General features: G+C 37.6%; 2 protein-coding genes across 2 annotated transcripts; both read right to left on the bottom strand.

Moving 5' to 3' along the window:
- Positions 1-2,629: 2,629 nt before the first annotated feature.
- On the bottom strand, positions 2,630-3,880 carry LOC108777366 (60S ribosomal protein L34). The gene is made up of 4 exons (XM_018544233.1): positions 3,815-3,880; positions 3,580-3,651; positions 3,019-3,216; positions 2,630-2,790 (listed from the first exon to the last, which is right to left on the bottom strand). The coding sequence occupies exons 2-4, from the start codon at positions 3,642-3,644 to the stop codon at positions 2,694-2,696; spliced, it is 360 nt and encodes a 119-aa protein (XP_018399735.1). The 5' UTR covers positions 3,645-3,651; positions 3,815-3,880; the 3' UTR covers positions 2,630-2,693.
- Positions 3,881-9,776: 5,896 nt separating this feature from the next.
- Eph (Eph receptor tyrosine kinase) lies at positions 9,777-21,722 on the bottom strand. Its single transcript, XM_018544340.1, has 13 exons — positions 21,540-21,722; positions 20,672-21,208; positions 20,176-20,336; positions 19,812-20,076; positions 19,501-19,689; positions 19,309-19,420; positions 19,112-19,182; positions 17,882-17,947; positions 16,765-16,941; positions 16,197-16,666; positions 15,758-16,095; positions 13,748-14,041; positions 9,777-10,246 (listed from the first exon to the last, which is right to left on the bottom strand). The coding sequence occupies exons 1-13, from the start codon at positions 21,691-21,693 to the stop codon at positions 9,982-9,984; spliced, it is 3,099 nt and encodes a 1,032-aa protein (XP_018399842.1). The 5' UTR covers positions 21,694-21,722; the 3' UTR covers positions 9,777-9,981.
- Positions 21,723-26,714: the final 4,992 nt, after the last annotated feature.

Here is a 26,714-nt window from a genome sequence, read left to right as displayed (position 1 = left end):
CGAGGGAATCGAAAATTGCAATGCGCGTGAGTAGGTGTACGTACCAATCTCGCTTGCTACTCGCAGCTGCGGTGCGGTGGTTGCAACGATTCCAAGGCAATTGAACCGAGACGAAATGCCGCGCCGACCAACGGTCAGCCGCAGCGATCATTTTCGATACGGCCTCGAGAAGGATGTTTTGCGTACCGGTGAGAAAGATCCTATGGAAAATTTTAAATCATGGTCGAAGAGCATTGTACCTGCAGTTCCCAACCCATCCCATGAAATCGGATTAGCCTCATGGCATCTGACTTTTCGTCGCGCTATTTTTTTGCGTGTCGAGTCATCATGTTACTTCTCTTCGTTCTACCCATTGTGGACAAGTTACACAGGAATTTTTAACTTGAGAAGGAAACGACAAGATACATTCTAGCCGTGCGTCACGTCCCGCAGTCCATTGCGAGGAGATCGCAAAGATCGCTCGGCGATCGCAAATACCACAAAGGATGCAGTTCTTTTCGTGAGATAATATCAGTCTTAAAAATATTTCTTGTTTGAATTCTTCCGTCCCCAAGCGTTAATTAGAATTAACTGCTAAATTTGCATGTTCAGTCTAATGGAAAGAATGATTTTTCTAAAATATCTATAAATTTAGCTAAGTATACAGACTTAAAAAATAACTTTGTTGGATTATCAAAATAATTACATAAGAAACTCAAGGTAATAAATAATGCTGCGTAAAATATTTTAATGTTCTAGCAACTAGTTTGGGCACTCTACATTTTTAGTTAGAGTAAAAATTTTAATAAGAATACAATTTATAAATTAAAACATAAAATTATAGTAATTCACGTATTAAGATTATGGTTGTCCATTACGCAACATTTCTCTCAGTACGTCAGACATCAATTAATGATTTCGAAAGCGTGTTATTTTCAGTCTCGTTCTTGATATCCAAAAATTAATGTAAATCATTCTTATTAAAGAGTAATCAACTCCAAAAACAGCTCACATAAATTATCGCCAAAATTGAGAAAAAGTAAAAGGCACTCTGTACATTTAAGAATACGAGAGTATATAAATAAATTATATATTCGTCGCATTTTGAATCGGTCAGGTTGTTCTATTGCGGGGCCACGAACGGGTTGACGGTAAACAAAAATTCCGGCGGGTTCTAGCCATAACATTTTTCAGGACACGGTAAACGATAGGCGTAGCATAACATAGGGAACGCTAGGTATTTAATACCAGCTCGCCGCGCTGTCCGCATTCTCAGGTGACAAGCCTTACAGCTCTCGCCGCTCGCCGCGTTTCTGCACCACCGTGGAAACTATAGCGCGCGTATACCCGGGTACATATATGTCCATACGTGTGCCGAACAAATAAGGCACTTGTGTTCCGAGGCTAGCGAGACTCACGGCCCCGCGAGACGGGTTTTGCGAGTAACCCTTTTGCCATAATCGGCAGCACAATACCTGTCGTCGATCGTCCACAGGACTGTCCCCTTTCCCTCCAAAGCCGCAAATGTTTTTGCAAGTAGATCGCCATACGCGGAGAGAGTAATCGAGTCCTTCGTGCAACATCTCCTATATAGGACTAACGCAAGTTTGATTACTGACTGTTTCGCCAACTTGAAATGGATGATTCCTCTTTTAATTCCGAGATGCAAAAAAATTTGTATTTATTTAAATTCAGTCTTAAAAAGTTCTTTAACGGTACTATTCCATAAATATCTCGAAAGTGAAATCATATCAAATTAAAAAAGTATTTTGTTTAAATGAGAAATATTTAATGATCTATTATTTTACTCCGGTATTTTAGTTGAAAAATTGATACAAACATCATATTATACAGAGTTACAAAATAGATTCGTGGTAATTCGTGACGTTACGTGTGATGCTTTTACGAAGTATACTTTCGTCATACGTGCGCCTATTGAATGCAACCACGTATACACAAAGTATGGAATGAGTTTACACCATGCGTTTTCTGCGCACGCATTCCCGCGCCTGTCATTAACTTGCGTGTAACATTACGTACATTGCTCTTAAAAATGTGTGCGTATCTTCCTTGTATGGTAAACTCGCTTAAGATGGTTTGAAAAAAAATCGAAACGTTCGATATAGGAAATTAATAATTTATAAGGAAATAGAATGACAGTCAAGTAAATACACTTTGAATAAAAATTTTTATGCTAAAATAACTGTAGTGTTCGCTCTCATTTGTCTTTTTTTATTAATATTTATTTGAATATTGACAGCTCAAAAACTACGATTTGTTGCTTTTAAAAATATTCATCATAATAATATAGTAATATAGTTGTCGCGATCAGAAACATTGTATTGTATATTAAATTAAGAAAATAGAAAAAGTAGAACAAATATATAAAAAATGTGATTGTAAGAAAAGTGATACTGAATTAATGTAAATACTAACTGCAGCATTCAGCACAGATGATTAAACTATTAAGCGATAATAGAATTTTTTCAATTCAAATGACTAGAAGACACGAATAAGAATAGATAAATAATTTTATATTTATACAGGATTTTTAATGAAAAAAGGTTTTACTGTACGAATATGTTATGAAATAATTCACAAAGACAAAGTTAGTATGATACAATAAACAAGACATACCATAATAAAAAAAGTAGCAACAGTTCATTTTTTTGGATTTTATTACTTGTTTTATTTACTTAATAAAAAGCACAAGATTACTTCTCTGTCTTTTTCGTCTTTGCCGAAGCTTGCTGTGCTTTCATAACCTTGTAGACAATCTTTTGCTCTTCGATCAAAAACGCACGCACAATCCTGAAAATTAGTGCAATTTGTTGTATATATTATATGAAATGTAATATGGATCTTTTACAGATTTATGTAAGGAGTAATTAATTCTAATTTGAAGACAAATAATCGTTCAATTCAGTGTAACAGTATTTATAATACATACATTATAGGATAATTTTGTCAAATGTCTAACATTGATATTTATTGAAAATATATTTAAAATATGAGCAATTTAGGATGTTAAACACATACCTTTCTTTAACACATTTGTGACAGAGAACTCCACCGTATACTCGCTTGACAGTTTTCTTACGTCTGCACATACGTGAACGTTCCATTGGCCTTGCGGGTTGAATACCCCTGAGCTTGTCTTTACATTGTCCACATCTTGGGATCTTCTTGGGTTTTTTCAGGTATTGGTAAACTAATTTACCACCCGGTGTACGTACACTATAAAAAAAAATTCATCTTAATCAATTTGTATAATAATAATATATAACTTATAAATTTGCCAAAAAGATTAACTTTAATATGATATTTGTAAATACTTTGCAGAATACAGATTAAATATTTGCAGTAATGATAGTTAAATAAATGTTGATAAGAGCAACAATTTAAGTTTAATAATGTTACTGTGCATCACATGTGAATTTTACACAACTTAAAGCAAATGATCAAAACATAACCTCAATCTTCAACAAGTTACTACAAGATACTACTGCGCTATTAACAAAATGAAATTCCTCTGTGAATGGAAACCAATGAATCTCATCTGATACTACCATGTACTATTATTTTTGCGTAGATACTTACACACGTCTTCTGTTGCTTTTTGTGTTGTACGACAAGCGTCGTCGATAGGTTAGTCGCTGTACCATCTTGGTTCTGCAACGTTAATTATTTTGTTAGTGAGAAAAATGGGATTATATAGAATCGCGAAGCATAATCGAACGCTGCAAATCACTGTATAAGGCACATAACGTTAATGCATCTGACGATTGATACACGCAATGTGGATATTATACAATTGTATCAAAATGCCACGAACCTTATTTAGATCCAAACGGAAGAGGAAACGGCTTACTCCAGCATACTCCAAAAAGAAACGCACGCACCGCACAACAAATTATCTGATGCTGCCATCTATCCATCAAAATACGAGTTAACAATGACAATTAAGAATACTTACTATTGATATATTTATTTCTTTTTTTGATAATAAAATTTTTATTTTAAATAAATAAATATAACAATAAATTAATAATTCTTAAAAATATATTAACTATTAGCATTTTGTTTTATCATCTATATATAAAGTAATAATTTAAAAAAATAAAGATTTATGTAAACGTAGTAATAAATATAAAGCAGTAATTATATATGTATATTTTTCAAGCATTAATCCGCTCGAAAAATATAATATTATAAGAAAACTTTTTGTAATAATTTCCGCAAAGATCTTTATCGACAGAGGTCGCCAAGATGTTATTTAATTTTCAATTTTTTTCGCTACAAGGCGTGTTACTTTCTCTAATTTAAAAGTTTCTAATTATGTAATTCAAATGTGCATATTTCTTTTACATTTATGACGAGTTTTCCAGAATTTGCAAATAATTTTTCAGAATCAGATTTTTAAATACAAACTGAAGCACTTTTTAGTGCCAAGAAAGTCTGCATTTTTTCTAAAACTTTTCATATATAATGTATGAACTTCTCTGAGATATTCTAAAACTTCTTATTCTAGAGAGAGAGTATATAATTTCTAATAAATTATAAATGTGAAAAAATTTAAGCAATTTTTCCAAAAATTATAGAATAAAAAAATTTAGGATATTTTAAAATTTACGTATGTTAAAAATTCTAAGAAAAGACGTAGACTTTCTGAGTTTTGGAACATTATTCCAATTTATATAAAAATTCTAAGAAAACTTTTCGTCATAGATACGTTTCAATTTTTCTTCCTTTACACGAATGATAATCTTTAAATTACATTACGTCTTTCTAACAAAAATTGCAATGCAAGACTTGAATTACAATCAACAGTAAGATGCGTGACGCATTATAATTATTAAAATTAATTCTGTAGCGATCGATCTTGATAGAAATGGGAAAGAAATATTACTATTATCAAAATTTGATATTTTATTCCGTTATGCTAGCAATAATTATATAATAGCGCGTTAGCAAGATGCAAGGATAGAGAAGGAACAAATCGGGTCGCGATTTACATCGTATAAGGTATATTATTTATTATATCTTATGTACATTCAACATCATCTTGACAACACCATAGGAAAAATTGTTTTTAGACACGTTCCAAAATTTGTCGACAGTAACTCCTTGTTCGCGCTTCTTTTTCCCCCCCTTTGCATTTTTCTTTATACAATGAATCGAAGACACACGGAGGTGATTCGCTTAACCAATTTTTTTTTTTTATGAAAACTCAGCTCGGCGAGTGTATATAAATTATCGTACGTATGTATGTATGTGTTTTGTGTATGTGTGTTGATTACGCGCGACGCGTGTGTGTCTGTCTCTCTTCCTGTGAGTTATGTATAATATATAGGACGGTACCTGTGTGTAATGCTTTACTTTTCCTCGTAGCTTTTCGTTTTTCGAAGCAGGTACTTTGACAGAGTTCGCTGTAAAGAGAGTCGTGGAAAGTAAAAATAAAAAAAAAGAAAACAACGCGCTCGTAAGTCATTTAATTAACGCTTAACTAAACATAATATATAATTAGTTGCATACAGATTCGATACAACGTTCATATTTATCACTGTAGTTGTAGCTTCGTTTCACCTTCTTTTTACAAAACAGAGTTCACTCAGAAACTCTAGAAATAGGGGAAGAATACGTCGCTCTGCCCTATAATAGTAATAGATAACTTATGATAATTAAAACGTTTTGCAATTTAGTCAGATCTCTAAGAAATAAATAAGTTCTTCTTCTTTTAATAAATAATAGTACACAATTATAAAATCGATTACACAGGAATAAGCGAGAGGCGATTTGCTTTCATCAGCCGTTTGCCGTTCTCGCTTTCTTTCTTAGCCGGAAAATTGAAAAAAGAAGCGCTAAAGAGAAAAACAAAAATTCACCGCAACGGAGACACTCGGGCGAATTGAAGCAATTTTGATTTCTCAGGTTTTTTCCTGATGCTCTTTTCTCTCCGATCTCGTTTCTCTAAATAAAGTTTTATACGTATACAATTCCTATAATAAAAAATCCATATTTAATCAAGTAAATATTAAATACATATATATATAATTATATATAAATATGTTTCCTTTCTCTTCTTTCTATAATTCCTGGTCGTACATATAAGAAAAATAATAAAAATTGCAAAATTATTAGGATAATTTATGCATAGTGAAATTTGAGGAAATAAAAAAATTATCCATATAAAATCATATATAATATAAAATTTATATGTGAAATTACGTATAGAATATTATATATATATATGTATAATGTAATTGCAATTTTCCTTTTTGAAAAAAAAAATAATACAAAAGTTATTTTTTAAATTACTCTTTCTACATGTAGACAGAAATTATACAAAAGAAGACATCTACACATATCTTATATATAAATATATATGTCTATTTATATTTAATGATATAGACTTTTTGGGGAAAAACTAAAATATGTAACATGAAGTATGATTGAAAACTTTGCGAGCATAGAGCGAAATTTCGTCACTTTCTGTAAAAAAAAGAAAAAATTGTAGAATGGGAGCGGTCCTAAGATTTCTGCGGAGAAGTCGAGGAAAACAAAACAAAAAAAAAAAAAACTCGGAGAAGTCCTACACGACGTACCTCGCTCTCATCTAATATATTTTCGATTTCGCATATTTTCTCTCCCCCTGTGCCTAACACGTAGCCATGTGTGTGTTTCTGTGTGATATTGATAGAGCTCTATGAAATCTAAATATCGAAATTAACTGTATCCGTAAAACTTCAGGTCGCACTCGCAGACTCGTCGCTAAAACACAGACAATTACAGCTTGAGAAAGTTCTTAAGACCTTTTTCTCCCGTCTGCGGGATCCTGGCCGAATTATTACCAAAGTTATTACAAACGAGATTGTGGCGCGAATTCGCCTTGCGCGCACGACTCTTCTTTCTTCTGTTTCCCCTTCGGCCGAGATCCCGCAAGATTTCGCCTTTATGTTTTATCGTACTTTTTTTCTCATTTAATCTTTAATACGAACATTTAGGAAGATAGCGCTATCGATAATTAATATTTTCTGAAATTTGTTAACATTTTCTATATAAAAATCTGCATTTGCGTATTCACTTATTGCTTCATAATCGTCGCCGTTCTTCGGTAGCCTTCTCTCTCTTTTTTCTTTTTGTTTTTCCTAAGGGAGATTTTGCCCTCGCCGCGCGGCCTTCCGCGATGCTTTTCGCTCTTCCCTTCCGTTTCTTTACCGATACGTGCGCGGAAGGAGGTACGGCGAGTCGAAAGATACCAGAGCGTATTCCGACATTTCTCGCTCGCGGTATGACTTCGAGCAACATTTCATTTACGAGAGAAGCATCGTTGAATCGCGGTTCAAGACAGAAGCGATCGATTTTAATTACCAGTCTAGTGTTTTGCAGAGGCAAGACCTTCGCTTTATCTTTGATTAAAGGAGAATTGGCTGGGACTGCGAAAGACGTTCGCTTTGTCGTTGTCTTGTATCTTATCTAACGCGAGAAATCTCGCCTCCCAAAACAACCTTCCGTTTCTGTCTGTCGCGATCCAACGTCGTTTCAATATACATCGTAGACTATATTACTAGCGTTAAACCGTTAAATTAGAAAATAAAAGAATTTCTCCGTGGCTCGCCGGACTCACTTGGAAGCCGTTTTAATCTCACGCGCAATATTTTCGAACGCATATGTCTGCCGCTCCGTTGGTCTCTTTTTAAGATAAGTCGCCGGTAACGTGCGTATCCCGGGTATTGCGACCCGGGATGTAGTCTTTACAATTAGCGAATACGGATGTAACGAGATACGGTAAAGCAAGCCTCTCGTCCGTTCTATCTTTTTTTCTCTCATCTTCTAAGGAAAGGAAACGGATTCCTATTATGGATACATGTATATTGGAATGGACGTTGCTTCGCGAGGAAACTCCTCGGTCGGACTGTGAAAATAAAAAAATGTTACCTCGTGAAGGCGCGTGCCTCGTATCAGTCGCACGCATTGTCGCTCGCGTATACGTGAGTATTTTGTCCGCATATCTTACACCTTCTGACTTTACATTTCATTCTCTTTACGTTATTCTCTTTTTCCGGCTGGCTTTTCTCTTTTGTCATTCGCTACGATTCGAGGACAGAATTGAAGATTAATCAGAGTAATTCCAACTCGATCTCGAGTAATGACGCACGCGAGGGCGTCCCTTCTTGTGCTCGCATTGCATTTCGCGATAATGTTGATATGTTAACGCATTGCTTGCTAATAAGGGACGCGTATGAAATCATTCTTCCTCGCGCTATGTCCTCCTTTGTTCTGCGGCACGAACGGATATCTCTTGTGCTTTTTCCGGCAGAAAGTTTTATTCCCGTTCGTCCCTTTTCACAGTGTAGTATTTATAACACAATATCTATTTATATATATATGTATATATAGAATGATTTCGTGATCGCACGCTCGTGTACATATGAATATAGCGCGAAAAAATGGGTCGCGGCAGATTCTCGTCACTCACCGATGCAATTTCATTCGCACTCACATTCACACGTCCTCTCATTTTCCGCTCGTTTATCCCGTGTCACGCAGTCTCGCGCTAGAATAACTCTTGCACACTCGCGTTGGCACATGTTCGCTTCGTTCGTTTCGTCGTTTGTCATTATAATCAAAAGGTATACCTATATGTAGGCCGCGCGTGTACGACATTTTATAGGTAATGCGAAGGCATAAGTTGTAATTTAGCATAAAGAGTTAATAATGACGTCTCGCTAAACATTCGCCCTTGCTCTCGATCGTGTACATTACCGAGGCGACATACGCGTAATAATGTAATGCACTTGCTACATTAACTACACGAAATAATGAACCTACACTGTTGTCACGCTACCGATTTCGGAAACTATTACGATCCGATTTTTGGTACAGTTCCCTCGTGATACGGTTCTCTATTTCTCTAATCGTCGTTTTTCCTTGTCAGATGCGTATTGCTATGTCGAGTGTCACAGACAAACACGTAATTTTAGTATACTTAAGAAAAGAGGCCAGGAACAGACATATTCGAACGACATTTAGGCCGATATGTTCGCCGTTCAATGCTCTATATCGCAGATGAATACGTATTAAAATGAGCTGCCATTTAGTACAAAATGTTACAAAACCTAACAAGCGCGATAATAGAATAGTAAAAACAAAATTCGGCTGTAAATCTTAATGAAGGTCTCCGAAGAAAAATATATAGTGTATACAATCCAACAGTTATTACACAAATACTTTAAACTAAAAGGAGAACATTCATTGGTGATGAAAGATTTCGCGGCAGTGATTGTAAGGATGGCTCGTTTATTTCCGTTGTCAGTCTGATCTTTAGATAAATCGATCACGGAAACGGCCTAGGAAACGAAAGAGTATTGGCGCTCGTTGTTCGTGTGGGAGAGTATATTACATTGATCCCGTTAAGACTCTTTCATGGTGATGATCTTTCAAGACATCCTGAAACGAGCTTCGTGAATAATCCGTTCCCGTAAGGCGTTAGATTTCTTTGACACTTATAAATCGCGGAAGTTTCGCAATAAGTATATCGTTCTACAAGTTCAGTAAAAGTCGTTGCACTTTATATGCGAGATGGCGAATGCGTGGTCCTCGTACTCTCTCTCTCGTTGAGAAGAGTCGTAAATGCGAAGAATGGATTTCCTTTCGATTCTCGCTAACGTGGAATGTCTGCAGCACGAATGCTTTGAATCTCTCGATTAAAATGAGACGATGTTTGCGTACCGCTTCGGAGGTATTATAAAAGCTTTGTCAACCTCCAATTAGTTCAACGGATCTATTTTCGCGCGAAGAGATATTCTCTCGAGGACATCGTCGCTCTGACTAGGTAATTACGAGTCCTAGATGATACATGGGGGAGGATCGTCATCTCGCCTTTCGCAGAGACGACACGTCGGGGCACCTCGAATTCGTGAGATCCATAGGGATAGCGATGTTTCGTGCCGATCAGTCAATTTCTACGTACGATCCGTTCGCGGGATTTTGAAGTCGCGGTTACACGAGGAAACCCTGTGAAGTGGCGGACATTTGCGCCCGTAATGCCGTCACGCTGTTCATGATCTTCTTTTGATGTCCTACGAGCGTTATGCCGAGGGCCGTGAGTTCCTGAACGGTGACGCGCGCTGCTGCCTCTAACGTCGTCACGCCCGCCCGCTCAAAGCTCTCTGCGTATCGTGACATCTTGATAGAAGCTAGCCACTCGCTGACGGAATTCAATTGCGTTAGATCCACCGCGTCTGGTGCCAATGGATTTGTACCCCTGTCGAAAACAACAAGATAAGAAACATCTCCTTTTGCGTGAATGAATAACGTTCACAGTGGGGACGAATACGAAGATGTTAGGGTACATGAGATTTCAGGATTTTTTAAATTCTTTTGCTAACCAAATATATTTACATTTGTAATTTAAATGTACTTTTTGAATGTTTTGGACTCATTGACAACGCCATAAGTTAACGACAAAGAAGCTAAAAATGAAATAAAGTAGATTATAGTTCAGCTGCAGACGCTCAACGTTTCGTCATTATTGAAATTACTAATAAGGAGATTTTGCAATACCGTTTATCCAAGATACGGTGAACGCTAAAGTCATGTTATCTTTTTCTTCACAACTAATTAAGAAAAGGATAACGTGACTTTAGCGTTCACCGTATCTGGGATAAACGGTATTACAAAAACTCCCTAATATCTTCGTTATTTCGTAGGCTATCAGGTTACAAAATACCATGTGTGGAATATCGTTCCATTATTGATATATTTTTAAATTAATCGAAATTACGTTTTACTTCTATGTAAATTATACTATCAGTATGCATTATTGGCTATAAAATTTAACCGTGTTGTTTCTTTTATGAACATGAAGAAAGGAACATACATACAAATGTTTAGATATATGTACAAATTGCAAAAAGGCATCATAAGTATGCAAAATTAGTGTTATATAAATTATTGGGAGATAAAAAGAATTAAAAAAATGTAAATTCTAGAATATCTGCAAAAAAATCTAAAGTGATTATTCAATTGATATAATTTATTTGATAAGTTTTTAAGGATAGGTATATAAAACGGGCCTTAACTTATATACATATATAAGTTGGTAATTTAAGTATATACAGTTAATTCCTAAATAGTTTTTTTTATGAATATACATATGCGTAATATTTGATCGGCTTTGTGTAAATTATAAATGATGAATTATACATTTTGAAAAATGAACATAAGTAATCGATGTATATATACGATAAATTCGTAAGTTTGGTTCATTTTTTGTACAACGTTATGTACATGCGCTATTAAACTTAAATACTGATACAAACATCCAATCTCTCTTCGGTTTAATAATAATCATACTAAATACTAAAAATAAAATTTAAAAAAATAATTATATCGTAATAAACATAATATTACTAATATGAAAAATACTAAAGTATTAATATGTGTTAATATATTATTCTCAAAAATAGTATTAGTATTATATTAATATAATACTCGTAATACTAATATTTCAATAATAATAATAATAATAATAAAACAAATACAATAAGAATAATACAGATACTATAATAATGACGACACAATGGCGATGTGATGACAACGATGAGGATGGAAATAACGCTAACTGCTAACAATAGTATTGTTGACGAGAGATGTATCATATGTAACATGTTAATGATACATAGTTTACAGTTTAGGTATATGTACACGTGAACGGATTACGGTGCATATGAAGGTAAGCAGTGCAACACAAACTAAGAGGTTTACCAAGCAGGGAGATGGCTGTCTACGTGACGGCAATATTTCATTATTGTGTCAAAGAAGCAGAGAGAACGTGAAAGCACAGTCAGCATAATCGAATTGTTGAAATGTTAAAGGACGAATTCTGTGTTATCTAGGGCACCGGACGAAACAGAAACGATTGAGCTTCTGTTCTTCTGCGCTTCTTTCTTTGTTTTCTCTCATCCACAAATAGGATTCAGTGTGTGCGAATGCCGCTTTTGATTCTCTTTTCTTTTTTTCTTTACCTGTTTCTCAAATGCACGTTGGAAGATTCCGATGAGGCAGGTGGGGGTGAGGGTGGACCACCCCGTTCTGTGATTCTGACAATTGTTAGCATTTGTTAGTGCGATGGAGGTCATACTAGGTGTGTGTTTTTATCTGCAGGCTAGTTTCAATCTATTTGACTTCGAATTTTATTTCTTCTCGAATTTTATCTCTGTTTTATCGTTCGTGTATATGCCGATACGAATACCTTCACGTTTCTTTTACAAACAGGTTTGAATAATTTTAAACTTTATACAAATGCATTTTATGTTCAATATTAAAAATTAAAAAAAAAACGGTTTTTGCGTGATCGATATTTCAACATGTGTGACTATGAAAATATTTCGGTAAATCACTTTTATTCCTATATTGGATAAATGCCTCACCTCCAGTCTGTAAATGCTGCGACAAGTTTTTAATGTAATATTTTCAGAAAACGTAAAGAGAAATAGCCTAATAGCAAATTTTTTTTGTATAATCAATAAATTACGTAAATTAATCGTTTCTCTTACAATGGCGTTGTTTCATCATATTCTGTAGAAATAATTTAGAAATTAATGTTATATGATTATAATATTTCTTGATGATTCATGGATGCAGAAATATGATCTGACACCGTTAATTATTAATTCTATTGTTTTCCATTTAATATATTACGTATAAAAATACTATTCTAAAATGGTCAACCGGTTGCACGCGTGCTGTACATATATGTTAATAAATCTTTCGCTAAGATAAAATCGATAGTTTTAATAAATTACACGATAAGTACTTGTATCGATTTAATGTATGATGTATGGGGTGCCATAAGACTATGGCTGTTCTTTTGAGCAATTTGTTATATATAGGCGATTTTTTTTTCTATCGAAAAAGACTTTGTCTTATCGAGTCCAAATTGATTAAAGAATTCGCAGTCGAAAGAAATGGCGTTAGTTTTGGGACACCCTCTGTAAATGTATGCGTGTGAATTTGTGTGTACGTGCATATGAATGTGTTGTTTATTATTTTTTTAATGCATATATCAATGAAAGCTATAATGGCTAATATAGAATTATGAGAACACTTTAAAAATTCTAATTGCTTTTATGCACACCATGTTTATTCGCTTTTATTCTCTAAGCTCGCGTTTAAATCTATATTGCTATTCGATGGTTGAATTTATCCATCATAAAATTTGGAAACACTCAAACTTTCAATTTATATCTCGTTTCAATTTTAATCGATAATATACGTTCTAACTTTGTATGGTAAAGTTTATTGCTTAGTTCAACATAGAGAAATTCTCTGTATCGTCTAACATGTATATCTATAACTACATCCTCGCATTTATCGATAATTCGTAGTAAAAAGACTGGAGAAGAGATTCTTTTACGACGGTACTACTCTTGTACATACAGTTTATAGCACACTCCGATAATGTATCGGCTGTAGTATACCTTTATTTTCGTCACATCTACTATTCTGTCCGACTTGGATTATATTATTTTTTTTAATACTATTTCGCTGGAAGAGCGCCTATGATTTTTCTACGACTAGCGCGATCATAAAAGATAATGCGAATTGTAATGATATAGAATGCAGTCTTTTGAGATTACGTCCGGTTTAAATGCCAGGCGTTAATTCTGATGGCTAAAAAGACGGGCAGAGATGGTGATAATGATGATGATGATACTCTTGCTCGTTTTAATTCAAGCGTAACCATTCTCAGCCGAAATGAGAGAATGGAACCCAGTTGGGATAGGTGAGCGGTGATTGTTGGTGTGGCAATGCATGTGTTGCTGCGTGTGTGTGATAGTGTAAGCTACGGCCGGCTCCTGGTGGCATTACTGGAACGGCAATCGCTGACTGGGCTTGTTGATGGGCCTGATGGCCGACTATGTCTACGAACGGGCTCGCCGTGCTCGCGGCTGGGCCTGGTGGCATCGCAGCCGCCGCTGCTGCCGCCGCCGCCACAGCCTGGGCGGCAGCTGTATGGCTTGTGACATAGTACGGATTGTGTGCAGGCGGCCTCACGCTGTAGGCGATGGTTGTTGTTGTCGTGGACGATAGTTGTCGCAGTTGCGTTGCAGTTGCAGTAGTTCGTAGTCAGGTACCAAAGGACACCACAAAACCAAAAGCACAAAGAATTAGCCCAGGGGAATAAAAAGAGGCGAAACGAAGGAATAGGAGAGAAACCAACGAGATTTCCAAATGCGAAATATTTTATATTGCGCCCCATTGGCATAGAGAACCGATAAATCGCTTCGCGAACAAAAGATACATGAAATAATAATGTAACAAAATAATATATGTTTTCTTTCATGGAATATTCGGAGAATCTAAGAGAGGTGGCTTACTCATTTCGTTGTGGTTACAAGTTCTTTTACAGAAAACACAAAATTACAGTTAGACTTGCTATATAAATAAATTTTTGTCTCATAGATATTTTATACTCTACTCAATTGCAGCAAAACTTAATTTTATCGAAACAAGTAAAAGAGAAAAGCAACATAAAGTATAAAATTAGCCCCCTGTTAAACATATAGTTGCATCTTGTGAAGAATAATTGAAATGCAAACCGTAGACTCAAGAAGTGTAGAAATGATAAGCGGCGAAAGCAATTAAAAGCTCTGTTGAAATCGTCGCATAATGCATGATCTCGACTAGGTGTCCAAAACACAATAAAAGTACGCAGACGACGTAGACTTTCGTCCATAAATTAATTTTCCCGCTAGCTAACTCTGAAAAGTTCACTCGGCCAAATGTATTTTGAAGCATAAAGCAGTATTGTTTACGAAATATAAAAATGTGACTCTTCGATATAAATAGCAACGAGTTATGCGAAGTGTATGCTATAATGAGAAAGAAGAGAAATTCGAATTTTCGAGGTAATTTTAATAATTATTCTACTTTCTTTCTTTCTCGTGCGTGTCGACAAATAAATATTAAAATGGCATAGACGCAGTAGAAAATTTTGAGGACTGTTACCTAAGGGATATGTCGATAGAATATTGAGAAGTACTTAAAAAAATATTTAAAAAATATTTAAAAAAACAGAAAAAGCACGAACATAAAAAGGAAGTGCGTATAAAGCTGTCCAGTATGTGTAGCCTGCTTCCAGTAATGCCAATCAGGTCGAAGTGTCACGACGACGCGAATACGAGTATGCCTGTGAATACGAGACATTGGCCTTCCTTCTGAATACATATGCATATTATATATGTGTATACGATTGTAGGATTGTGCGGGACGTCATACATCAATGAGCCACAATACCAAATCCCATTCTAAGTGGCGTGAAACGGATGTAGAGCATGATTCACGCGTGAGTGTTTCGGCAAATGAATGAAAATAATTATTAGTTGTCGAGAGAAATTAATTTATGGACACGATTTATAAGTCACGTAGCATGCGGCGTGATTCTTATTAAGATATTAATGAACGAGCGACTCAATGGGAGATAAATGAAAAAAAAAAAGAACGTTGAGATAATATCAATGAAACAATGATAACTGTTTGCAAACGTGCACTCAAAGCACTTAAAGCAAATTTCATTCGTTGTATGCCGATTATACATATCCCGTCATATTCCTTTGATTTACGTCGTATGATAATTACAATTGCTAAACATTTGATTCATGAAATGGATTTCCTATTTTATTTTTGCGACTAATATAACTTAAAAATTGTTTCGCAGTTTCCTATCACATATCAATATTTGACGATTACAATGACAAATGAGCGCTTTTACCTGTTCTGAGCGATTTTTCTCAATGTGTCCGGACTTCGTATGAGCTTGTCCAAAGTCTGTGTGAGATTGGCGAAGGTCGGCCGATGAGTGCGTTCTTTCTGCCAGCAATCGAGCATCAACTGGTAGATAGCCTCCGGACAATCCATCGGCGCTGGAAGCCTATAGCCTTTCTCGATCGATTTTATCACATCTTGATTCGACCAGTTCCAGTACGGCCTCTCACCGTACGACATCACCTCCCAACATACGATACCCATACTCCAAACGTCGGAGGCGCTCGTGAATTTACGGAACGCTATCGCCTCCGGTGCTGTCCACCGTACCGGAATTTTACCACCCTGAATACAAATGGTAGATTAATCGAGCAAGAAATTATAAATATATATTCGAGCCTTATTGGCTTCTATTAATTTTGACTCTGCAATTTAAATTTGCTCACCCTAGTCGTGTAAGCTCCTTCTGTGGCACTCTCGATCTCTCTACTGAGTCCAAAGTCGGCGATCTTGCAAACTAGAGCGGCATTGACTAACACGTTTCTCGCGGCGAGATCACGGTGCACATAGTTCATCTCCGCGAGGTACTGCATACCGCTGGCAATGCCACGTAACATGCCTACCAATTGGAGCACTTGGAACTTGCCATCGTTCGCGCGTAAGAAAGTATCTAGGCTACCGTTCTCCATAAATTCTGTGATAATCATCACCGGATTGCTCTTCGTCACCACGCCTTGCAAGAATATCACGTTGGGATGCTCGAATTGGCCCATTATCGACGCCTCTGTCAGGAAATCGTTACGGGCCTTGTCTGCGGAGCCTGGCTTCAGGGTCTTTATGGCCACGTCTATTTCTGTCCGTCCGTCGGGAGGTAATTTTAATTTCCCTCGGCAGACGTCGCCGAATTCTCCGCCACCTATGATCATAAAAAAATTGTCCAGAATATAATCAAATTACTAAAATACCTTATTTGATAACCATTCGTGTTCCATATAATAATGTACAAAATCGCACCTATAATAGCTTCTATCGTGATATATCCAGCGTCAATCTCTCGAGCAAATTCGCGTACTGCCTGATTCGGGTCTTCATAGGTGTGAGGATCCACATAACTCCTTGCACCTGCACCGCCTGCGCCGCCTGCGCCCGCCGCGGCGACCCCCACTGCAGGTGTGAACAGCGGCGTGGTCACTGCAACGTCACGAAAACAGAGTTCATTATATTAACACGAGGGCCGGTGGTGCGAAATTTTGACAGAACTCTAGACCGCGTGTCCCAACATTCGCTCTATCGCTCGGCCAACCGTGTCAAATCCCGCAAAAAAGAAACACTCACACATTCTCTCTCGTCAGCGAGTTTAAAATTTCCAAAAAACAAGACACAACCAAGAAAGCCAAACGCAGGTGGATTCTAAAATATGTCTCTTCTCTTTTTCAGTCCCACTTTAGTAAAAGAGTCATTTTTTTTACTTGTATGTGTTTATCTAGCTTAGACTCTGATGTGTTTAATGTCGAACGGCGGTGTCTATGTACGTTAGAAAAAATTCGCGCATATGTCAAAATGCACAATTTTTGCATGCTAAATTATTTTGAAGATTATTGCAATATATTCGGAAAATTCTGCGATTTTTTTTACACCGCTTGTCTCGGATGTTTCGCAAGATTCAAACAGTTTTTCTTTGTTTTACAATCTTCTTTGTTCACACCAATTTAGTTTCTGTTTGAGCCATCTCGAAACATCCAAGTATTTTGCATATATCGTGATAAGAAGATAAGCGATCGTGAAGCACGATCGCTTGAAGTTGAAGAAAAATAAAAAATAAGATTTTAAAAATTGGATGCAAGAACATGATGCAATTGCGTGCGAAACACGGGGCTGTAGCATGCTTTTATTACTTCCAAACTTTTCATCCATATCGCATATCTAGGACAGTGAAGAAAGAACAGAACGGAGTGTAGCGTAACTAAAGCTAAACTATAATAATCGTGGAGAACTCGGAGTGAGCGTACGAGTGTCGGTGCGTTCGGTTATGCCTTTAATATATCGTGCGGACATGTCCGGACATGTTACTGTTTTTCTTTCAGTCACGAAAATTTTGGCCGGAGATTATTTTGGGAAACAAAGGACTTACGCGAGAACTTGCTCTTGTTGTTGGTATGGGTTGTCACAATCGGTGAACTGTCCATTTTGCAGTGCACTGTGAACAACACAACAACCAACACACTAATTGACAAACAGCAAAACAAAAAGAAGCGGCGAGTGTACGATGATGATGATTTTTTTTTAATGACGTAAAGCAAGAAATGATACTGAAATATCTTTGTTTGATCACGAATAAGACCATTGTAAAAATACGTAATCGGATTCAAATAAAAATCCACATAACGCGTTGATTAAAAATGCACTCCTTTAAACGTATCTGTAATTTCTTTTTATCTTTTATGTTCTTCCCAGTATATATTGGACGAAATCCAGATATAAAAAGCATATACGATATTAACATCGACACACTGGAAAATACACATGCAATTGAAACGTGAGCAATGCAACATAACAAACATACGCAAGCATAATGCGCACATACGCGATACACATAATGTGTATCTAAGAAAATTAGGTATCGTGCACAATTGTTACTCGCGCGTGCGCGCGCTGTGTACTTGTGTTTGCTGGTGTGTGTGTGTGTATATGCAAAAGCGTAAAGTCTGACTTAGATTGAGAGTGTAATGCATGTATAGGGGTTGCAAAAATAATCTACACAAAATTGAGTTCCTAAAAAACAAAACTTGAGGTGTTTGGAGAAGACTTACTGTAGGTCACAACTAGTCCTGTAGTAGCAGGCGATTGTGTACATTGTTTCATTGGATTTTTTCATGGATTTTTCATGGAGGCAGGTTCGATAGATTAGGGGAATCGCACATGAAAAGAAAGAATCGAAAGAATTTGGTTAGAATAATCGCACTCAAGCAATGAGCCAGATCGATGTGAATTTTGGTTGGAAAGCGATCGTTTCTCTTTAAGTCCTTGTCGCGGACGTATTTCAGAGCCCGACTGCTTTCTCTTCATTCATTTTCTTTATGGTGTTAATTGTTCAGCTATCTCTCTTTCTCTCACTCTCATCCGCAAAAAAATCTCTACGGTATTGAGGGGGGTGTTTAACGTATTATCGTGGGTCTGTTTGTATACGGGGTATAGTTTCGATACTTGCTGGATCTAAGGGGGGCCAGTGATTCCAAAGTTAGTCACAAGACACGAGGGCATAGTGAAACAACTATGAAAGTGACAGGGTTGTGGGGGCGGGGCGGGTAATAACGATAATAAATTTTTAAAAAGAGAAATTTCGAGCAAAATGCAAACGTACCTTCACCGTTTCTGTATTCCAGGGTATCGCAGTCGCTCGGTTGTTTCTTGTTGCATTCGTCCGAGGCCCTGCTGCAACGAAATCATATATCAATCGAATTAAGCAAAGAAATCGCTTTTCGTGCGTTAGTATACGATAATTCGCGACACTTAAGATATATATATATATATTTCAAATATAGAAAATGATTTAATTACCTTCTAAGAATTAAAACGGTCATGATAATAATAATCACGAGAAGTACGACCACAGCAACGATCGCCCCTGCGATTATCCTTACTTGCATGTTGTCATCCTCGCCGACGTAATCTGCATGAAACATTTCTGTTGAAGGCGCGGTACAAAGGAGATTGCAAAATGTAAATCTAAATATCACTAAACGCGCTTACCTAAACCCATCGCGTGGGGTGTCTTTTTAAATATCACCGGCGTGTACTCGCCCCAACCGCGGGTGGTCTTAGCGCGAACCTGTATCGCGTAATCCGTGGAAGGCTTGAGACCTTTGAACGTGGCAGACAGCTCGGACGTTTGAATGACGGTTGCATTAGTGGCGTCGTCGTAGCGCGGGTAACACCTCACTGTACCAGATATCGAGATTATTAATCCCTCGCCGCCACAAAGCGATCGAGTGACAATTTAGAATTGATCTTGCCGTACAATGGCGTAGCAACATATTGTTATTATGGCTTTTTAGCTTTACCTTCATATCGCTCGACGAGATCGTTGTCTCCGCCAGCACCGATATCTGGCGCGTCCCAACTGATGCTGAGCTCTGAGCTCTTGACACTTGTGATCCTGACGTTGCTCACTAGACTTGGCACGCTCGCCTCTGTTGTAACAGTAATGTCCACGTATTCCGATTTGCCGACCAACGACGATACGCCGTTCTCGGCGAACACTTGGAAGCGATAAGTAGTCACTGCATTGAGGCCGGTTATCGTGATCTTCGTGTCATTGAAGATTTCCTGTTATAAAAGCAAAGTCAATTTTTTGATCGAGGAATAATTCAACTACTACGCAATCAATATAATCGCATATAATATATGATTTTGATGAAAACTCACGGTATTAGGAATGTATTTGACGCCCATGCTGCAGGAATCACAGTCCACTCTGTAAGTCGTGTCGGACCTGCCACCCTGCATATGCGGCGCATTCCAGGAAAGGATCACCGTGGACTGATCGACAAAGTTGACGGTCAGGTTTTGCGGCGCCGAAGGTGGTTCTGCAAAAAAACATATAGTCTTGAAGATTTTCGCGGAACGCCGACCTCTAAATTCTTTCCATCTTCCATATACACAAAACTCTTACTTTGAATATAATATATCACAACTAATAAACATTATATTGAACATTTAATATAACGCAAATATAAAGTACAAAATTTAATATTTTAAAAGAGACACACTCGAGGACACAAAGAACTTTAATCTTTCAGATATTCTTTGAAACTCCTAGATTCTTGGAATTACTTAAATGATTGTCTTTCTAAATTTTAAAATAATGACAAAAGACGAGCATTTTTTTTGGTAGAAATTGTTAATTTAATTGAATACTCACGCGTGCAAGGCATTTTCTTAGGGTCTTTTTCCGCCCGATAATAGCCCTGGTCGCAACGACACTCCGTGAAACCGTAATCGGAAGCTTTGCTGTGCTCCGGGCATGGCTCGCAAGTATGAGAGCCCGCCTCATGTTTGAACTTGCCTATCGGACACTCCTTGCACTCCTGCTTGTCCGTGTCAGCTTGGTAGCCAGGTTTACAGTGGCATCCGCCCGTCGGCAGATACCATTTACCATCTCCCTTGCAAAGGAAAGTCGGCTGGGCGATTTTGACGGCATTCGCAACGCAAATGCCGCGTGTTTGCTCAATAAGCGCAACCTCGCGACCGGTTGGCGTGGCCGGAAATTGAGCGAAGTTCACCGAAATCTCAGGGCAACTGATGTAGTACACCTTGATGGCCAAGATCGATATGCAAGCGCCCTGGTCACGAAAGGCGAAATAGACGCCCTTCTTCGTCACCGGAATCGACTTTATTTCGGTGTTTATCACCACCTCGGTGTTTGTGTTGAACCTACCCTCGCCGGCAGCTATACGACCTGCAAATACGTAAAATCATATGTAAAACCTAAATATTGAGAGCGATGAGTTTAGTCGACAACAGCTACATGAAAAAAAAAAAGAACCTAGTAACCCTCCGCCGACAACAAAAATTTTTATTCTTCCATTAGCAGTAATCTGATGTATTAGGGTTAATTTATCTATTAGTTATGCACAAAGTTAAAATTTTTAATTGTTTCCTCAAAAAAATATTCTTAATCTTTTTGCAAATTTTGTTAGATTTGTTATTCCCAAAATAATATATAATAATTATCCTACTTCTGAAGTAAATTTTTTAATTGTTATGCTTTTTATGTTATTATCACTTACCAATAAGTTTATAACTATCCGGTTCCCACGGGGGTGGCTCCTTGGTGGCAGCGTCAAACTCGTAGTAGAGTAGACTGAAAGTCTCCTTACAGCTGAGAGCATTCCCGGGGAACAACGAACAGTCGCGAGTCGTAAAATTGATTTCTATGTACATGCGATTCGCCGGACCCCTCTCTACGAATGGCGTCCACAGCCAGTTGTTCACATTGGTGTACGCTACGTCGCAGACAACGTAACTCCGCCAATTGATACCTTTGTCGAAGTTTGTAAAAGACTCCTCTACCCACTGCAAAACAGATTGAAAAGAAAGGAAATTACGTTAATATGTATTTTATGGGAATCCCTTTTTTTTTCTATTCTAATTCTCAGTTGAAGTTAATGAGACCAGCGTGGACAATGATCTCTACCTTCGAAAACGGAAACTCTCTTATTTCGAAGGTATCGAGAAAGCGATCGCATTTCGATGCAGGAAAGCATCCGGCACTTAAAATCCGCGATGCTAACCTAATTCTACGTGTTACCACCAACCGCGACGAAAGCGAGAAAGCACCACCCGCCGTCGTCATTGTCGTCGGTCGGCCGACATTGGCCGTAGAATCCTCCCTCGGTAAATGACGAGGCGGAGAGGCCAGGTCGTCGACTTGCGACAAACAGACCGCAAGGAATTACCGGCGCGCGTTACCATTAGTTTTATTGCCCCCCCTTGGCTCTCGGGCTCGTCCCAAGAGCGACCGCAAAAAGTTCCGACCAGGGCAAGAAGGATCCATCGTTTTATTTAGAAAAAGAAATATGTACAATCGTAATCAGTATTAATCGGCGTTGCTCTCGGCTCTAATGCTTATAATACTAACAAATCTTTCGCTCTCTTTCATTCTCTCTCTTTCTTTCTCTCTCTCTCTCTCTCTCTCTCTCTCTCTCTCTCTTTCTCTCTCTCTCTCTCTCGTTCTTTCTTTCTTCCCTTTCTCTTTCCTTCGTTCTCTCTTACTCTCTCTCTCTCTCTCTCTCTCTTTCCCTCCCTCCCTCCCTCCCTCCAAAGCCGCTTTTTTTTACGCGTCTCTCCGCTCCCGCGTATTTCATATTCGGACCAGGAAAGACTCGGCAGGTAAGGAGTGACAAAAAATGGTAGACCGAGGTAGAGCTCGTGAGCCTCTTATCCAGAAGATTTCCTCACGGACGTGTTTCCGGCAGGCGGGCTGCAATAAATTCAGCCGCGCCGGCTACCCGGTCGCAAAAGGGAGATTATTACGGGGACGATGACGAGGTCGAAAAAATTTCATTAAAGCGCTACCGGCGAAAAAAAGCTTTTTCAGCGGTTCGAGAGTACCAGTAGCCGGGAACCACGGAGGTGCAGTTCCGCAATTCGCCGTCGTCCGCGCATCGAATTACGATCCGGTACCCTTCGCACGCCTCCGATCGCAATTAATAGTTTTTAGCGAGGTTTGCGAAACTGGATTCGTGCCGCTTTTAAAGTAAGCATACGGTGCGCTCTTTTACGATAGAATACTCTCGCAAATGTAATTGGATTAATGGATATTATCGTTTTATACACGATTCGCGAGAATGAAAATTCGAACCTGCTACGCGCTCTTTAAAGCATTCTACATTATTATTTTTATTTTTCTGTTAATCGATATTGCGATGTTTCTCTCTAAGGATTATCAGAGAAATGAGAAAACGCGCTACTATCACCGTCGCACGTATTTATTTCGACGCCTTCGTCGAGGTTCTTTATCGTCTGGGAAATTTCATTAAGGACGGTAAAATTCATCCTCCCTTTCGCATAGAGCCCTCCGTGGCTGTGTCTATGCCTGCTGCTTCCATCCTCGCTGCAAGCTGCGAGGAAAAGACGAAGAGACACGGTGTCGTTAACGCAGCGCGGCATTTAATTGGATCGCACCGAGAGTCGTCCTTGTTTTAATACGCCGCGTCGATTTTTCGGCGAGACGGATTTCCCACTGGCGCGACTGTCCCGTGAAATTACTCATCGGAATTGGAAGAAAAGGCGATTAGCCACTGCATTATATTTCATTGCAATCCCATGATATCGGTTCCCGTCATCCCTGTGTGCACAGACACATTTTTTTCGTTCTAGCTTTATGGAAGATTTCCACTTAGTTAAGATTTACGTCACAAGTAAGACTTGTACTGTAGAAAAAGATTATAATAGATCTTGTAATTTTTCATGTGCTTACTTGGTTAGAAAATTTGTGTTAAAAGTTACACATTTCGTATGTCCCAAATAATTCACTCAAATTTTTGTGTTTATTTAATGCAAGACAAATATGTTAAAAAGTAACTTAAATGTCATATAAAAAGAGTTAACACAAAGACCGTAACATTGCTACAATTCGTAAGCAATCATATTTCTGCATTAAAATAAACATTTATATTATGTTAAACGTCTTATTCATAAAAGTATTTTATTTATATTTATCTTAGAATTTACATTAAAACTTTTTGTGTTATTTATTCACGTATTCATACATTATGTATTTATTATTTCAACATAAAATATATTGAATATCAATTTAACACAAAATATTCAAATAACACAATTATATTAAATTTTAAATTAACACTCAAATACTAAAATTTAACACAAAATTTTGAGTTGACTGTTTCTGACACAAATACGAGAGATTATTAAATGCTTAAAATTATAAAATATTATTAGCAGTGTATAATAATGTTGTGCAATGGGAAGGAAAAAGATTCTAATGAAACCAACAAAATGGCTATCACAACCAGAAATTCTTTATTTGCTTCGTGAAATTGTCATTTCTTATTGGATTCTTGTTGGTTTAATTAGAATATTCTTTTTTTAAATACTATATCACGTACTCCAGAATGAAGATTGGAGGTATAACATAATAGCTCAATGTGAAAATATCATTGGGATTAGTAGAGTAGAATACATACGATAGTTTTTTTCTAGAACGTATAGTTATCCGGTTGCATTAAGTATAACCGGTAGATTGTATGAAACATTTGCGTATCGTGCGATCGACTGATGATCGTTTGATGTCGATGAAAACTATGCCGTGGTTAGCGTCTTTGTGGTCGAGTATCGATCGTGCGCCCTCGTCTCGCCGTCTTGTAGTAGGTAGACGTGTCTCGCTATTTTCCGCATTGGCGGAGAAAGCACGAAACGAAACGAGAGATGGCACGTGTAAACCACCAACATCGTTTTCCTCAGTCTTCATGCATTTCAAGGGTAACAACGGATGATGAATCACAAAATTGTATTGAAACCTCTGTGACGTTCCATTTGTGTTATTTTTTTACACGTATCCTCACATCCCTGAGTCTTTATTTTGTGCACCGTATTTTTTGTTGTCAAGACCACAGCAAGTATCCTTGTCCGGTGAAACTCTCATCAACTATAACTATTTGTCCTGGTTTTTTTTTATGGTTAGACATTTACGATTTGCTGGAGAAAAAGCACAACGTTGACAAAAGATACACTTTGAGACTAATGTGGTTGGGACAGCCTAAATTACCTGAGAGCTACCCTGTGGTGCTTTCACTACTAGGAATCCTAAGGAAAAGAACCGTTTGTCACCCATGGCTTCTTTCTCGCAGATCAAACCGTGGCAAATAAATAGAGATAGGAGTCGATGGCTTAGAAGTAAAAGTCAATAAGTTCAGAATGCGCTCGCACTAGCGAGATGAGCGGAAAAAGAGGAAAACTATAAAGACAAACGTGGACGTAGGATACTGCCACCCTCGTGGTTAGGGCACTACCCCTACGCCCAGTAATATCGCCACCATAATCGCAATTCCGACGGCGTAGCTGTCGGATAGGGGAGGTTAGCGAGAGTCCGTAGGAAGTCTTCCATGAGCAGGAAGGGGAACGTTACGAACTTTTAGTCCGAGGGGTTCGCGGATCTTAATATATATTGAGCTCTCTCGTGTCGGGGGGGGGGGAGTTAACCCTCCACCCTTGGGGTGAGGCTGCATCGGCAGGCACGTAGGGCTCTCTCCTCCGTCAAGTTACGTGCATCCGGCACTACGGACCGCTCTTGCGACGGACACGTATCGCATCCAGACGCGATCGAACTTTCCCCCGCTCTTCTTACCATCTCTCTTGGCCGACACCTTTGGGAGAACCGAACGCTAATTGCGTTCATAATGAAATTACGCGGAGAATAAAAGATCGTTATTAGAGAGCTTCGAACTTTATACGGAAAGAACGATTTTGCTGAAGTGTCTAAAAATTTAATTTTGATACTGATCTGAAAATAATTCTGTTGGATCACAAAATAATTATGCAGGAAATTCAAGTTCCATAAGCAATACTGCAAACAACGTTTGCAGGTTCTGGTAACCAGTTTGAGCGTCTTGCATAATGTTTTTAATAACCTAACATTATCTTTAGATCCATATTCAGTTAAATTTTTTAGATACCAGAACAAACAAAATTCTTTTCAAGTATTTAATGTTAAATGAAATTGATACTTTTAATCTCGAATATTAGACATACATACAAGGAAAAAAGAGAAAAAATGTGTACAAACAGAAACATTTATAATATATGTACATTTTATAATCTAATTTCGAAAAAAAAAAAGAAATGAAATCTCTCTTATCTTGAGTACATAATAATTTTTTCTTAAAAAAATTTCTAACAAATATATCTCAAAGTATATTTTAAGATTGTCAAGAAAATATTTTTGTTAAAGATAACCATTAATTAAAAGAATAAAAGTAAATAAAGTAATCAAAATGTTCTTAGCAGTAAATTATTTTTCTATAATGTGTGTAGGAAGAATTCTAAAGACACGAGTAATTTCAGTAGACAGATGTAAAAGCAAATTTATAGTACGTACATAGTGAGCATTCTGTCAATTATCCTCTCGTAGGAAGTTCATTAACTGGAGCACGGTCTGATTCATGAAATGGTCGTCGCTTTAAATACAATAGCACCATAATATCGTCCGCGATATAATACAACGTCCGGACGAGGGTAGATGGTCTGTTACGGGCGAACAAGTGCACATATGTGTATCCCCGGGCAGGATGGGCGGCCATCCCTTGGACAGGGGTGGTTACGCCACGCGCCAATCGAAAACTTTATGTAACCGTTTATTTCGCGCACCCCAAAGCCGATATAACCGTATTTCAGGGCGAAAGATTGGCAGGAAGGCCGTTTAAGGAAGAATTTCCACGGTTCCT

This window comes from Cyphomyrmex costatus, unplaced genomic scaffold, assembly GCF_001594065.2.
Source record: "Cyphomyrmex costatus isolate MS0001 unplaced genomic scaffold, Ccosl1.0 scaffold43, whole genome shotgun sequence".
Classification (NCBI taxonomy): Eukaryota; Metazoa; Arthropoda; class Insecta; order Hymenoptera; family Formicidae; genus Cyphomyrmex; species Cyphomyrmex costatus.
This window is presented reverse-complemented; position numbering and strand designations above follow the sequence as displayed.